We start from the raw sequence: 17437 nt of genomic DNA on the forward strand, positions 1-17437 counted from the left end.
TGAATGACTGACTATCCATAATTGGACTAAGGTGTTGATGAAACTGAAAATTAAGTGCTAAAAAAATAAATAAGTTCTGAATATTATAAGTGCTGAAAATATTGAATGATTTAATTTATATAAAAATATTAGTTGATAATGTTTAACTTAAAATGTTAAGTTAAATATTTTTACTTATTAAAATAAGTGGTTTTTAACTTAATTAACTAATTTAAGTAGTGGAGAAACAACTGTTATCAAACGCACTTAAAATAAATAAGTGCTTAACATTTTAATTTAAGCAATTAAGTGGTTTATCAAACAAGGTCTAAGTTTCGAACCGACTTAACATTAATGGGTCGGCACTTTGCAATCTATTTTAAGTTGGGTCAAATACATCAATATCATAATTAACTACAAAATTACAACTTCATGTATCATCAAATTTAATGAAAATTACTAAACTAGCACTTTTTAAAGTATTAGTTTACATTTCAAGCTTCTATTAAATAAATCACCAAAACTAGCATATTTCAACATGTAACTTCCAAATTTGCTCATGTCTTTTTCATAAACATAACTTTGTATCTTTCCCCCACTTTCTCTTTCTCACGTGTGCACTCTCTCTCTAAAGAATAAAACAATCTACAGAACGACTACGAATACTACAACAATCAATCCAACCCACAGTTCATACAATAAGATTTTATACAATCATGTAAGTTTTTCATTGGTTTTTAGTTCCATTGAAAAGATTTAAAGCTTAGTCCATTCATCGTTAAGATCTAGCATTTTGTTTCTCTACAACCCAATGTATATTATTTCTCTTCCTTTTACATGCTTTTCCTGGTCATGCGGACCCCAAAAACAGTGGCATTGTTGTCTGAAAATGCATTTTGTTTGGAACAGCAGTTTCAGATTTTCCCCGACAGTGTCGATATCTGATCAATATCGACAGATATGATGATATTGCATCATACCGATATTGGTCGATATATGTCGATATTGTATTTGATATCGACGTATATCGACCGATGTTATATTCCTCAATGTTGATATTTGTCGATATCAAATACAATATCGACATATATCGACTGAAGTTATATTCTTCAATGTCGATATATGTCGATATTTGTCGATAACATTTACAATATCGACATATATCGACTGAAGTTCCAAATAATATATGTTGTGTTCCCATAAGATTCAAATTGATAACTGTAGTTTTTATATATATTAATAAAAACAAAACAACACATAATAACAAAAAAACATAAACACATAACAACAAAAAAAACAACACAAAACAAAATACATAAACTAAACAAAAACTAGTTATATTCAGGACCCATAAGGACATCAGCATAGTCCTTTTTGGCCTTCTCCAACTGCCTTTTCAGCTTCTTCACCTTCTTCTTCAGGCGTCTCTTTTCATCCTCGACTGACTCAAGATAGTCAGTCATGGATTCACAGACATAAGACATGGTTTTTGCCATGCCTCTCATGAACCTGATGATTTCGTCCGTGTCACCATCACGGAAGGAATCTTCGAAGTCAGAAATGAGTTTTTGAAACTCGGGAATATCAGCAGCATGTGGTGGAGGTGGTGAAGAAGGTGGCGCAGAAGATGATCCTCTTTCCATCTTAAACTCTATAGGGTAAAATGAAAGTTACTAGAATGAAGAATTATGAACAGACACATCGTATATTTATAGGAGAAAACACCAATGTTCATGGGGAATCTCAACAACCAACACTCAGCTTTAATGATAGATTGATATTCGAAAAAAACTGTTGAACTTCTATATAGAGTGATCATTAAATAACTGAACTTAAAAAACGTCTCTTGGTCTTCTGTCGATATCTGTCGATTTCTGATCAATATCGACAAATATGATGAGATTGCATTGTAGCGATATTGGTCGATATATGTCGATATTGCATATGATATCGACCGAAGTTATCTATCGATATTGTATTTGACATTGACATATATCGACCGAGGTTATAGTCCTCAATGTCGATATATGTCGATATGTGTTGATATCAAATACAATATCGACCGAAGTTATAGTTCCAAATGTTATATCCATTGATATGTTTCGATAGCTTTCTTTAAGTTACAAATAATATATAATTAATTCATTGTTTATGAAAAATGCAAAAATATGTCCACCCCAAATATTTGTTTGTATATGCTTTCTTGGGATGGAGAATGGAAAAAAGAGGGGCCCATGGACACAAGGATATACGTTGGTGATCAATCGAAGGTGCTCCATTTTTCAACGCCAACTGATTATCAAAGTTTAAGAGAGAGAATATCCGCTTCATTGAACATTGATGCAACCTCACATGACATACATATGGCAATGCACACAACATACGAACCAAATAAACTTTTTGGAAGATTAGCCTCCATAGTGGAGGACAATGATATTGCTGGATTCGTAGAGTTTTGTCGATGGAATAAACCCGATGTGATGCCATTACATATTTCTATGACACCGCGAACAAGTGTTGCAGAAGTACGGTGACCAAGTGTTACGGAAGTAAGGCGACTAAGTGTTGCGGAAGTAAGACGACCAAGTGTTGCTGAAGTATGGCGACCAATTGTTGCTGAAGTATCGCAACCGCGCAACAATGAGCATATTGGGCCAAGTAAACCATCCAGATTAAATTCTTGTGTTCCCAACATAGAATTTGAGACTCGTGGGTCTCTTGCAAAACATGTCATGAATCCATATATCCATAGATGAATTGCTAATTGTGATCCTAATATCGACTTCTACATCAAAGGGATAAACTCTCGTTCCTCGGTGACAAATGATTGTAATTCTATCCTTTATTCTAGATGTATGATCCCTGAGAATCGAATTTGATGTTTTGATTTTGTTTTCCACTATTAAACTCCATCAAGGACTACATGCTCATATATAGAAAATCAGATTAATTGGAGATTATTAGGTACACTGGTTCTGATCATGGTCGATGTCAAGATACCCTTAAGTCCACTTCTTACATTTATTTATTGGTTGGAGGAGCCCTTTCTTAGAAAAGTGATAAGAAAAAGCTCATTCCTTCCTCCATATCAATATGGTACACTACGATGGATCTGATCATGCATTATGGTTGCAAAAATTTTCACCAGACTGCATACTGTGAATGGTATAAAAAGAACACTTAAGATATATTGTGACAATAAGCATATAAATATCAAGTATTTGAGAGTTAGAGAAAGAATTCAAAATGGTCAACTATCAAAATGATTACCATTCAATGCCTTCCATGAACATACCACTCGAATGAGTGTTGTGATTTTTGATGAAATTTGAGCTCGGTGAGAGTTTATGCTTTTGGAGCTTGTATTTGACACATTATGCCTTTTCTATTTATTGAGTTAAAAAAAGTTTTGTTTATCTCTATTGTGATATGTTATTGTTTGATCTCCACCAAAAATGGACTAGTTGGAAATAAGCATGTTAGAAATCACATTGCATGTAATTTTCATGCTACACGTCCATACTTAATTCATATCATTTGGTTGTGCTAATATATGTGATCATTGTTGGTAAGGTTACATTAAATGTGACTGATTCTGCTTTAATTCTATATTGGCATGATTAATTGACAGAATTGTTGATATATGCTTATAGTAAGTATGATATCATGTTTTGACTTTATAAATGTTTCATAATTTACAGGAATATACATGTTCCACCTAAGTGGGAGATTGTTGGATTAAAATTCATAATATAGGCTCTACATGTATAATATTATAAATTATGAGCTATCATATATTACTCCATTAAGTGATCTATTTTTGTTTATGGATTAAGGCGTATATATAATGAGTGTGAGCATATTATGCTTGATTGTAATATTCTAATTTATATGATGGCAGAATAGTAATTTTAACCTTTTTGTTTTATCTATAAATAGAGAGTTATGGTCCCTAAGGCGAGTGCAATTCCAAAATCTACATCATTCCCCATCGAGTGTAGATGTTCAAGTCGCTTCTAGTCCTAGAAGGGAAATCAACCGCCACTACATGTGGCAATTATCGTGTTCTTCTCGTGTTTGTGTCGTGTCAATTTCGAGTTAGTGTCAAAATGAATTTACCTTAACCCAACCCAAAAACTTTCATATCATAATTGTGTTTACCCAATCGAGTTAGTGTCGATTTCGTGTCGTGTTTTCGAGTCACATATAATTTAACTATGTACGTATATTAATGCTAACTCTTAAAAGTATAGTATGTTATGATACTATTTTTAAATATTTTATGTCATTTTTTTATTATTAATATATCAACACTAACTATCCAAAGTCCGCCAATATCATGTGTGTGTGTGGGGGTGGGGTGGGGGGGGGGGTGTCAAGTAATGTGTTTATAACAATAAGAATTTTAATTTTATTGTAAAAACATGTAAAAATATGAAAGAAAATAACAATATTTTTAAATATTTGTGTCATTTCATGTCATTTTCGAGTTATCATGTCAACCCTAATACAAACCAAAAATTTGCATGCCAATCCCAAAATGACATACTACCTACTAAGCTAAGTTCAAATCTAAAATTACATCGTGTCGTGTAATTGAATCATATATATTTTTGTCACCTGTAACCGCCACCACTGTCTTTATTTATCTCAACAGCTCATTATCAATGCAAAATTTACATGATTTTAGCAGGATCAATACATATCCGTTTATCTCGAAAGATTTTAATGATAAAATTTAGATTGGAGTTGTCTTTCCGTGCCTTTATATTTGTGAAAATTATTAATATTTCACTTTATTCATGGTTTTATTTATTTATTTTAGGTTTCCATGGAATTTTATAGTTTTTATGGATTGTTTTCTTCTCTTTATAAATTTTATACTAGATTTTCGTTTGAATTTTATATAGAGTTTTATTCATGTTTGTACTGTTATTTTTTTTATATGGAATGAAGTATAATGTTTTCGAGTCTTCTATGTTTACTTTGTATTTGACAAAGTAAGCTTTATCAAAGTTCATCACCATCCAATTGTGAAAAAAATAAAGTAAAACTTATTTTATTAAAAACAAAGTAAGCATACCTTCAAAAAAAAAAAAAAAACAAAAACAAAATAAGCATAACATAACTCTAACCTAACCGCAATGTTTTTATATATAAAACAACAACATCCAAACCAAGTAATACCACATTTGGAAATGAAGGGTAGAGTACAAAATAAATGTATTATTATGCATACAAATTACAATAATGAAAGGAATGGACTGGAAAAAAAGAAATTAGAACCAAAACCTACTTCTCTAATCAAACATATCATTTAGTTAAATAAAGAATTAGTCAAAATCTACTTTTTTAATCAAACATTAGTGGAATCTTTGATTGCTACTTTGTACTTGTAAAAAGAAAAGATCTCCCGATAATAATAATAATGCCTTTGATTCATGGAATGTGACCAAAATTAGGAACAACAATTTTTTTTTTTTTTGAATCAATTAGTTAATTATTTGAAAAAGGGAATATTTTCAATGAATTTAATTAATTAATTGTTATTTTAATTTTATTTTCTTTGGGTCTAAAGAGTCTTAAGTTGCTTTTAATGGCGAGAACGGAACTCCTCAAAATCCACTAAAGACTATAACAACTGTTTTTGGAATTTCATTTCCTCTTATATCTCACTTTCCTTCTATTTTTTTTTTCCGCTTGCTCTCTCTTTCCTTCTTCTTTAGCATTCTCTATTTCTTACCTTTAATCCTTTTTTTTTCTTTGTAATTTGGTTTTCTTTCCTTCACTGGATTTGCTGCTACCTATTTCAATTTTTTCTTCTATTTGTTTCGCCGAAAAAAAGAGGAGGATAAGGGGATCAAACCAGCAATTTCAGGTTTGATTCAGGTATGGCAATGCTACTTTCTCACTGTGCCTGCTATTTCTTTTTTATGAAAAAATAATTAAATTGTATTTGTGATTCCTTCTGTTTTGTTGTCTATGATCTGTGATTCTTTCTCCATCTTGCTTCATTTTGTGTTTCTAGCATTTGATTTTGCTTGTTAGTGTTGAAGAAATTATGGATCTGTTTGCGAAATCTGAAATTCGATTGCTAATTTGGGATCGTCTTGCGTAGGATATGACTAGCTTCGTATGATTTATTATCACATACGAATTTGTACATTCGTATGTGGTTTTGGGTGTTACTTGATGAACTTTAATTCGAAACTGAAACCAAGGGATTTCAATTTTAGTTGGCGTATGGCTTGATCTATTTTTAATGATTTTTTTTTTCTTTTTTGCTTAAAGCTGAAAGCTTATTGAATTACTTTGAGTTCTGAAAATATAATACGAATTTGGAGCCGTGTTCGATGTTAGTTTCTATTTGTTTTAAATACGTAAAAAGTTTTCATAAGTGATCAAAGTCTCATATAAATGATAGATGTGAATCTTATGTAGTCTCAAGTGTTTGAAATCTCATGCATGGTAGCGTATTAATGTTGATCCAGAGAATGGCACATCTAATATCATTTGCTAGAACTTCCACTGAAGGAATCAGATGCCCGTTCACCAAAACAATGAATCCCAAACTTGGGTAGTTTTCAACCCACCAAGAAACCTCTGACTTTCTGTATGAGATACTTCGTGGTAAATCCACCAAAGCCTGCACAATCTCTTTGACCTTGAAGGTTTGTTAGATCCTACAGGACTGAAATCGCAATAGATAGGTCAATGAAGCTCAAATCAATGCTAGGAGTTACAACTGTAAAAATCTTTAAGGGTAGAGGTGAAAACAAAACTAAGAAAAGCCATTTGAAAATGAAAAAGTGAACTGCAAGAAAAGACACAAAGGATCACTGTCTGGCATTTAGTTCCTGTAGTGATTAAGACAAGAGAAACGATAGCAGAAGACTAAGGAAATAGGTCATCATGGCATATATTGTTTCCTTTTTGCACCATGTAATAGGCATGCACATGTCAGTCTGCAAATTGGTTTAACAGATATGCACTTAATATTATTCACTTTATGGTTTCAAAGTACCTATTATCCCTGTTTAACAGATGAAAATTCATTCTATGGTACACTTGTATGTATTAATTTATGTTTATCATTTTCTTCTTATTCAACTTTATGCTTGAATTGGTGAGTTGCTCGTGTATTTCTTGACAAAGCTTATTCTTATTTTTGATCTATTATAATTGTGTATGAATTCCTTTGGATACAGATATAACCTTATATTTCACAGCCTTTAAGATACATAGCATAATTACGCATATGAAGAGCAGATAGTGAAGATTCACTGTTGCTATTTGGAAAAAGTAGAACAAAATGTCTTCATCAAACAAAGCTGATCAGAAGGCAGCTATTGATGCTGCCTCATGGATGTTCAATGTTGTCACATCTGTTGGAATTATCCTTGTCAATAAAGCATTAATGGCTACCTATGGCTTTAGTTTTGGTATGTTCTCTTCGTCAACTCCATCTAAAATTTAGTGTCTTCTTATGTTGAAGTACTTTCATGCTTATTCGCACCTCTTATATATGGAGATTATTAATCTAAAACCACTAGTTATGTTCTAAGTGATCTAATTTTTTTAATCTTTATTGTCTATTGCATTGCTATGATGCATGGCTCCAAGATTATAATTTCTAGTGTTTTTAGTTTAACGCAGCATGTTGAAAAATTAAGGTACTTTTATGATATGTTTAAGCAATTCTATTCAAGAGTTAGAATAAATTTGCATGATGTATATTTTCTGGTTAGATCATAACTCATGCTCACTGGGGGCCATTAGTGAAGAATGTCACTGAAGAAAGGAGATAATGTGGATTTACTAAGTTTAAGAGTTTTTCTTGTAAGCTTTCTACAAGCTTTGAAATAAATTGCTATTTACATTGTTCTGATTTTGTGCCCTATCACCTGTCATGCAGCTACAACGTTAACTGGTTTGCATTTTGCCACCACCACGTTATTAACTCTTATTCTTAGGGCGCTGGGATATATCCAGCCATCTCATCTACCATTACCTGAACTTCTAAAGTTTGTTCTATTCGCAAACTTTTCTATTGTTGGCATGAATGTGAGTTTAATGTGGAATTCAGTCGGATTTTATCAGGTAAGTTCCAATGAGCCATCAAACATCTGTTCAACTGTTCTAGTGACTATAGAGATTAAACTTTTCACTCTTTATTTGGAACTTGCTTTCAGATTGCAAAGTTGAGTATGATCCCAGTATCTTGTTTTCTGGAAGTGGTCTTGGACAATGTGAGGTATTCCAGAGATACCAAGCTTAGCATAACAGTAGTGCTCCTTGGTGTTGCAGTCTGTACTGTTACAGATGTTAGTGTCAATACTAAAGGATTTGTAGCTGCAGTAATTGCAGTTTGGAGCACTTCCTTGCAACAATACGTGAGTAATTCCCCTCTAATTCCAGCTTCATAGTTGAATTGTACATAATTTGGTTATATATATATATTCCGTCTTTTTAAGCACTATGCGTAGATAGTAAGGTGAATTTGTTAGGTTTATTCAGTCACTTGACTTGATGGTAATAATTAGTTAATCTGGTATTCTTCTGGGCATGTGTTCACAACTATAATTCTAGCAGACATTTTCTTTTGGGAGGTATATGTCTCTAGAGGATATATGAATATGCTGTTTCTGATATTTTTACAAATGAATTTTATGACAGTGTTGGACTCTTTTACTGTGCAGTATGTACATTTTCTTCAACGGAGGTACTCTCTAGGATCTTTCAACTTATTAGGGCACACAGCTCCAGCACAAGCTGCATCCCTGCTGGTAGTAGGGCCCTTTTTGGACTATTGGTTGACAACTTTAAGAGTTGATGCATATCCGTATAGTTTGGTATCTGTGGTAAGTAGCTATTTAATCAATTGCATGAGCTCTAGCTAACATTTGAGCCATAATATACACATTCACATGCTTTATTATTCATTAAGCTATCTGGGTTTACACACCCATCGACTTATGCTATATTGCTGCTTCTATATATGCTCTTGCATATCGTATACTTTAGTTCGCATTTAAATCATGGCCATAACCACCTGAATCATCTCATAGTAAGCCTGCCTGTAGATTGAAGGGGCCCTTGCCTTTTATCATGATTCGCCACAACTTTGATTGATTACAAGAGCAAGAGCAACAGATTGGTGCTCCAATGTTGGATATAGTAATTATAAGCGGCTGATAATATTGTATTTAATAAAACAGGGTGCGGGACAGGCTGAAATACTGGGAAGTAAAATGGTAGAAGGGTCTAGGTTGAGGCTTTTGGTAGAATTAAGATTCCACACTTGTTAGGTGTATAATATGGAATGGACTAATATAAGTTTTGTGAATTTTTGTTAGCATACTAGGTTCTTGGGTTGGCTTAGTTGTAAGAGGCTTGAGAAAAAGTGGCTCTATTCTTGGAGGATATGAAATGGACTAATCTATGTTTTGTCTATTTGTGTCGATTGTTGACCTTTTAGGCTCTTATGTTGGATTATTTGCTGCAAAGGACTTGAGGAGTAGTTAACACTTGTAAATCATAGGGAGGAATTTGAAGATCATTAGGAGAAAATTTTCTGTTAGATGCTCTAGAATTAAATAAATGAATGAGGTATATGTATACATTAACGTTTGCATACATAGAGCTCATAGTAAGTGCACAAGGCCTCCAGCTAGGTCCTCTTGGCCTTTTCCTCCACAAAGGTCAAGAGCTCTAATCGCAGCAACCTGGATCAATACTTGATTTGTTAGGGATTATTGCAGAAAACTTGTAGTTGTAGGTTTTGGACCTTTTGGTAACTTGGTCTGTTAGGCCTTCTTTTGAGTCAATTTAACAGCTGAAGATGGCTACATATTTTAAATATACAACTGAGGCCAACTTTAGATTGCCAAAGTTTCATGCAGACTTTTAGACCTTGTTCTTGATAAAAAGGTAATTTGGGAAAAGGACAAAAAAGAAATAATATAGCCATTACAAGTGGTGTAAGAAGAGGCATGATATTGTGGAAGCAAAAAGGATTATTGACCCTCCTTTTATTTATTTCTTCGTTTTTTTGAAGAACTCACCGGAAACTTCATTCAACTTTCCTGTTTTATTTTTTTTTTTTTTTATGTCCACTTGTGCTGTTTTAACTGCTCCTTTTCCTTTCTGTGTGTACATCTTTTTGTTATTTTTCTTTCATTCTTTTCTGAAGTAATCTCTCTAATTCTTGCAATGGTTTTACTGCTTGTCATATCCTGAGATTCCTTATATGTTTGCTTCTTTATCTTTTTCTTTTTTTCCCTTAAAGATGTTGCTTCAGTTAAAAATAAAAATCCTTGAAACTGAAAGTTTAAGGGGTTCTACTCAATACTGTTTCAATTTTAATCTTTCAAAATTTGAAGTTGGTGGATCTCTCTAGTTATCCATGTGCTGTAGTATCTTCCTTTCTGTTTATATCTGCAAGCACGCATACCATGTGCTTCTCTTGGTGTGGGTATCATTTCTAAGAGTTATTTGGTGGATGCCCTAATTGTCTTTTATCATTGTCTATATGTAACCACTAGTTTTGGTGATTGTAATCAATGTCATCATTGCAAGCCTCAGTTGTATGTCTGCATGGTATGCCAATTGAAGTTGTGATTTATTAATAATAAAATGGAGATAGCCAGTTGCATAAGCATCCACTCCCTAAGCAACTGGAATTTCTAAGTTTACTTTCTCATTTATGTTACCTCGTCCATATCTTGGGACTCAAGTTCTTCTCTACCGTGCTTAGGTGGGTTAGCAATATTACTCCACCTAAATTTGGAGTCTGAGGATGGTTTGGTCCATACTCCATTTTGCCTGGACAAGGAAAGGCATTTCGCGGAAATATATTGACATCATAAAAGACATGTATGAGGGAGTATGCACGAGTGTACGTACTAGTGTTGGGAAGACTGAAGAGTTTCCTATTACGATTGGAGTGCATCAAGGTTCCGCACTAAGCCCATTTCTTTTTGCCATCGTTATGGATGAACTAACAAGTTCACTTCAAGATGGTATACCATGGTGCATGCTGTTTGCAGATGATATTGTGTTGGTTGATGAGACGAAAGAAGGAGTGGAGATGAAGTTGGAACTATGGAGGCAAACTCTAGAATCTAGAGGCTTTAAGTTGAGTCGAAGTAAGACAGAATATTTGGAGTGTAAGTTTAGCGGCCGTAGGAGTAGGGAGGCAGGGACAATCACCCTAGATGGGAGAGTTGTTCAGGCCTCGGATTGCTTCCGGTATTTAGGATCTATTATCCAAACGGATGGAGAAGTAGATGGAGATGTTGCTCATAGGATTAAAGCTGGTTGGTCGAAGTGGAAGAGTGCTACGGGTTTCCTTTGTGATCCCGGCATGCCTAATAGATTGAAGGGAAAATTCTACCGGACGGCAATTAGACCAGCATTGTTATATGGTACGGAGTGTTGGGCAGTGAAACACTGCCACATCCATAAGATGTCGGTGGCGGAGATGCGTATGTTGAGATGGATGTGTGGTCACACGAGAAAGGACCGGGTGCGTAATGAAATAATTAGGACAAAAGTAGGGGTCACATCTATTGAGAATAAAATGAGAGAAAACCGACTAAGGTGGTTTGGCCATGTGAGACGTAGAGCGCTTGATGCGCCGGTTAGGAGAACCGAAGAGTGGCAAAGGGATGTAGTGGTGAGGGGTAGGGGAAGACCTAAGCAAACTTGGAGGAGGGTGATCGAGAGTGATATGAGTTTATTGGGAATTGAGGAAAATATGGTAGTGGATAGGACGGAGTGGAGGGAGCGAATCTGTGTCGCTGACACGACTTGATTTTCACGGTTTTATATGATGGTTCATGTTAGCCGACCCCGAATCATTTCGGGACTAAGGCTTTGTTGTTGTTGTTGTTGTATTTTAATTTCTGCGACTTCCAAGTTGCATATATATGAAAACACATCTTTAATAGATCGACCATTTGTTATGTATTATTTTTTTGTCCAATATTGGTAATATTGAAAATTATTATCTATGCTTTTAGTTTAATGATAACGTATAATCTTTCTGTGGCTTAATGCAAGTCTCTGAAAAAATGTCATTGTTTACTTCATCTCTCTTTGAGTTGAAATGGAAACGGTCAGTGAACTTCTCCACCATTCACTGGCAGAAGCCTGTGACAATTTGTTATCTTTAAGGTCTCTCATTCCCTTTTTGGTTTCTTTTGTTTATCAGGCCCTGTGGCTATCTTTTCAGGATGTAGGTCCTCTTTTTCCATAAGGGATTATTTTCTCAGATCTGGTTTTGGGTCGCTTTCTTGCTTCCTGGGTTATACGAACATATAGATTATTGTGGAAGTGCTTTTGTTGCTTGAGGATTGTAGATTTCTGAGGCAGTTAGGAGAGAACAAAGGAGGCTTTTTTTTGGGTGGAGAAGAACATTGAGAACAATGTTCTAGTGATTGAAAAACTAATCTAGCTTTGAATAGAGATTAGAGGTGTAATACGTAGGTTGCTTTACTAACCTATTTTTCGACCTGTGAGACCAATATTGCTGATGAATCTCAAATCTTGAGTCTTAGCAAAGTTTCAGGAGATATCTCCTGTTTAGGGGGTTCTGAATACTTGATGTATTAGTGTAAGCTTTCTGTTCTAGACTGGTGAACTCTCCGGCATGATTTTACTTTTCAATTAAAGGGAATTATTGTTTGCAAGAAACAATAAAGTACAAAAATATGATTCTTAAAATAATTTATGAAGTATATGAAATAAGACAAGGATGTCTTTGCTAGACTTGTGTCCTTAATGTGGTTTTGCCTCTTCCTGTTTCGTGATGGAACAAGAATTGGTACTGAGAAACCCGTCTCATTTCAACCTGTTCCAGTACCATTCGTACCCAAGTTCATCTTGAAACTCCCTTTCTAGTCCTTAATCAACCATATGAGTGAAATTTGGCTAGTTTTTACTCTCACCATTTCCATGTTGGAGGTAATAAAGGACATCTTCTCAAATGCTGCACCGGCTTAGAATCCATCAATTAGTGTGCTCATTCACTTGATATGTTCCCAGATTGGAGTCTTAATTATTTCAGTCTACATTGAATTCAAATTGGTGCTTGTTACTATTGTCAGTGAAAATTAAGATAATAGGCTTGTAGAATCTATGGTATAGTTAAGATTTAGAGACGTCAAACGAATAGGTAGTCCCACCTCACAAATAATAGCTGCAGGTTGCAGGTAATTTTTGAGTCAACCTAGTTGTGATTTGAAAAATTATGCATTAATATTTTACTTTTTATTTCTACAAAAATTAAAAATGATAGCAAATTTGGTTCTTATTTTCCTTTCACTTTTTTTTTTTGTTATTATTATTGTTAGTAACTAGTAATGTCCATAATTGAATTGAATTCATATAGGCATATAATGCGAACAATTCTCTTTAGAAAAACAACTTTTAATGCTTCATAAATTTACTGAAATAGTATATGGTTAATAATTTTGTGGACAATTATGATTCAAACTGAATTTCAAAGGCTTAGACCAGAAAAGAAACACTAAATATATTCATCAATCTCACTAATGTACTATAATCCTTGAAGGGCTGGAGAGTACTTAGTGAAGTTCTAACTAATGTACTATGTTTTTTATGCTTCAAATTCTAATTTTTCAATGTCACTCTTTGGTATTAATTTAGTTTCATGAAATTCAGGCACAAAATTGAGTATGCATGTAATTACTAGCAAGTCATATATATGTACTTTTATGGCATTAGCATAAATGCGTCACCTATTACTTGCTTTTTTTAATTCAAAAGGCATAGTGGCCCTCTAACTTGTAGCATGTGGAATGCTGGTATTCCTTAAACTAAAAAGGCAAATTCAAGTAAAAGAACTTCCTAGCAATATGTTGTAGGAATTGATGTTCAATATAGGGTATAGGATCCATCAGCTTTTCCGGTTTTTTTTTTTTTTTCCAAATTGTGCTGAATGGAAAAAATAGTATCTCATTCAGTTCTTTCTTTGTTCTTTCACCAATCGTGGTGAATTTGCTTATAGCTGAAATTAAATTATTAATGATTTGATAATCGCCATCCCTTTATAGTAGAAAATGAACTGCATTCCAATTAGTACTTAAGTTGGCCCATTAAGGATGATCAAGCCTCATAGTCTCTATCAGCCGAGCAAGCCCACATAAAAGAAAAAATATTTACACGTATCTAAAGTTTTGATGGAAAAGAAAACTACATGCTAATTGTCTTACTTCTGGGACCCGGATAATGGATAAGGAGATGTAGTTGTTTAAGAATGAATTGTTAGTGAATTCCTGTGAGCTTAGAATTATGGGATTTTTCTGACTGAAGGCTGATCTAGTAAAGTTTATGTAGAATTTACATGTTCCTCTGAAAAAATCCATCACATTATATTTTAGTTTTCTTTTGTAAATTAAATGCTAATCAGGAAGTAGATAGTTACATTATTAATTTGCTACTTTTAGCTTCACGAAAGAATCCTTTAAGCTTATCGTAATAGTATTTTTAAGGAAGATTGAGGTTGAGTCTTTATCATCTTTTAACAGGCTCTTTTTTTTTTTTGGTATAAATAATCCATTTTTCACTAAAGATCAAGACTATATTGATCATTGGAAAATTTATTCCACCTGGCCAAATTAATTACTATTTAGTAATTTTTTAGAACAAAACCACTGACTGGGAAATCTTGTTCTGCATTCAACATATTTTCTGTAAACAACTTACTCCTCCTCTCATTTTTCCCCCCTTAGAAAGCAGATTTAAGACAATATTAAAGCAGAATTTGGAGATGACAAAGATAGATGAGCATCTTAAAAGGATATCTAGTCTCTCTTACTTTTTCTTTTCAATGAAGTAGGTCGCATTTGCAAATGAAATTTAACTATACACCTAATATAAATATTATACCAATTATATATAACAATTGCAAATTATTTGAATTCCATATTTATTTCAGACATTGTGAAAGTCTTTAAACTTCACCTTTGATTTCCTTTTTGTCGGCTTCATAGTGGAATGGATTAGGTTGAAAGCTATATAACTTCTTTCAAATGCCAATTAACCTTATTTATTCTATCTAATGCATAGATATATGGCTTTAAATGATTATTTAAAATGCAAAGTCTTTTTAAAAAGATAAAGTGATGAATAATGAGTTGGCACTAATTATATAGAAAAGCTTACAGAAAAGAATGCCTTAGAATGGCCAACCCTGTTTAGAGAGTAGAATTGTTATGGAAAGCAAGCTAGGTTTTCATTGAGTTATGAGATTCTTGTTTGTGTTTATGCAAAACTGTGGAAAAGAATGCTCTTTATTGTTTCTACATGTTTAGACAACTTTTATGGAACAACAAGCCTTTAATTGTGCATTCATAACATGGATTTCTATGTTATTGCATGTGTGGGTTTCACTTTTGAGCTGAAACGTGTAGGTTGAAAGTGGTAACATACCTCAATGGTTCCAAAAAGCGTTGTATTGACTTCAGGCCTGTGTACTTTAAATTGGTTATTTTGCACCCTTTAAACTTTTGTATGTGATGAAATCTAGCATCCCTCTGATGGTTCCGCGATTTGTTAAAACGCAAGTGGGGCGAAGATAGCTGCCACATTGGACAATTTTAACAGAAGAATTCCGTTAATGGAAAATTTGCGATAAAAGATGTGTTATACGTGGCAGCTATTTTCACCCTGTTGGTGTTTTAACATAACTTGGAAGATTCACATGACATACTGTTAGAGGGGTAGTAGACTTTAGTGAAACTAAAAGTTGAAGCCAGGAAATCAAAGTACATAGCTTGAACAAACTTATGCTTCATTGCTCTTACAATTACAATGATTTTGGACTGATATTTGTTCCATATTTGCAGTTGTTCATTACCCTGTCATGTACTATTGCTGTTGGGACAAACCTGAGCCAATTCATTTGTATTGGGCGATTTACTGCTGTTTCTTTCCAAGTACTGGGTCATATGAAGACGATCCTCGTGTTGGTATTGGGATTTGTTTTCTTTGGGAAAGAGGGTCTTAATCTTCAAGTAGTTATAGGCATGATCATTGCAGTAGCTGGAATGGTATGGTATGGCAATGCCTCCTCAAAACCAGGAGGGAAAGAGCGTCGTAGCCTTTCAATTAATGGAAGCAAATCACAAAAACATGATGGGTTATCAAAATCTGCTGAGGTGGATGATAAGGTCTAGTTTTCAGTTAAAGGGTTGTTGAAAAGAAAGAGGAAAAAGACAGAAGAATTATTATTGGGCATCTTAGATCAGCTGATTTCAGGAAATCTCTTTTACACCTTTGAGACCATAATCCCCAGCTAGTATCATCATTTTTAATTTTTTTTTAAATTTTTTCCCCCAATCATAGATTATTTTCTAGTTCTTGAATTTCAGGTAAAAGGATGCTGTTGAGTGAGATGATGCGAGTTATAAAATAAACGTACCATTGTTCAGTCATTTTTCATAGTAATTTATTTTATTATTGAATTTCAAGACTCGCCTCTTTCTAGTTTCTGCTCTCTTATTTATGACTCTTAAGTATATTATATTCACCTCACTGTATTTTGAGTATAAAAGTCTGCATTTTTGTTAGGTATGCTGAGAAAAGTTTTTTTCCTTTTACAATTAAAGGTGCTGGATTCGAATTCTATAATTTCTCTCGGAATAAAGTTCAATTTTTGCTCCTGTGTTTCTTGAGCGATCAATTTAAATGTTCAAATGCTGATGACACTGTTAATTCTGTGATTTAATCTTAAACTTAAATTGTTCATTGAAAATTTATTGACAATTAGAAACAGGTTTTTGTTTCCCAGTTTTATTCATATATAGTTGAATAAGATGATTAGGCCTTGTTTGTTTGCCGAAAGTATTGCATAGAAAAACATTTTTCTGATTTTTCAGTGTTTGTTTATTTAGAAAATTTTTAAGCTAGTCAATAGAAAAATATATAGGAAATGCTTTATTTTTTTTAAAAGAGCAAAACATTTTTTGTAACCATTTGAAACCTTATTACATTTTTTTATTCTTTTGAAATAGTAGCTATTCACCAAATTTTCACGTTTTCTGGTGTTGTAGAATACTGGAAAATATATACTTTATTTTGTAATAAATAAAAGGTGAGTTTATTGTTTAATTTTGTGAAAATGTGGGTTAGGCAGGGCATTTGTCTTTCTTGTCTGTGATGATGATATGGTTGATTCTTGAACCCAAATAAATACAAATGGTGGTTATGGAGTGAGAGTTTGATGAATGAAAGTGGTCCCAAAATGAAAATGTAATTTTGCTAATTAACATAACGCAATGAGGTAAGAAAGCAGTGATGAAACATAGGGATATATATGGGAATGAATATGAATATGATATGGTGGGTTAATGAATGTTATATGCATTATTAGTGACGTGTTTGGTAGCTGCTGCACACGTGCACATGCTCAAACGATAAGTTTCTTCTTTCA

General features: G+C 33.5%; 1 protein-coding gene across 1 annotated transcript; it reads left to right on the forward strand.

Moving 5' to 3' along the window:
• Positions 1-5573: 5573 nt before the first annotated feature.
• On the forward strand, positions 5574-16475 carry LOC136228921 (UDP-rhamnose/UDP-galactose transporter 6). The gene is made up of 6 exons (XM_066017418.1): positions 5574-5868; positions 7188-7421; positions 7895-8079; positions 8172-8372; positions 8679-8840; positions 15852-16475. The coding sequence occupies exons 2-6, from the start codon at positions 7292-7294 to the stop codon at positions 16179-16181; spliced, it is 1008 nt and encodes a 335-aa protein (XP_065873490.1). The 5' UTR covers positions 5574-5868; positions 7188-7291; the 3' UTR covers positions 16182-16475.
• Positions 16476-17437: the final 962 nt, after the last annotated feature.

The sequence above is a fragment of the Euphorbia lathyris genome, chromosome 5 (genome assembly GCF_963576675.1).
Source record: "Euphorbia lathyris chromosome 5, ddEupLath1.1, whole genome shotgun sequence".
NCBI lineage: Eukaryota > Viridiplantae > Streptophyta > Magnoliopsida > Malpighiales > Euphorbiaceae > Euphorbia > Euphorbia lathyris.

Excerpts from the sequence above, each read along its gene's own strand:
- LOC136228921 (XM_066017418.1), top strand. The coding sequence starts at position 7,292 with ATGTCTTCATCAAACAAAGCTGATCAGAAGGCAGCTATTGATGCTGCC. Across the intron at positions 8,373-8,678 it reads GCACTTCCTTGCAACAATAC|TATGTACATTTTCTTCAACG; the intron begins GTGAGTAATTCC and ends TTTACTGTGCAG. Across the intron at positions 8,841-15,851 it reads CGTATAGTTTGGTATCTGTG|TTGTTCATTACCCTGTCATG; the intron begins GTAAGTAGCTAT and ends CCATATTTGCAG.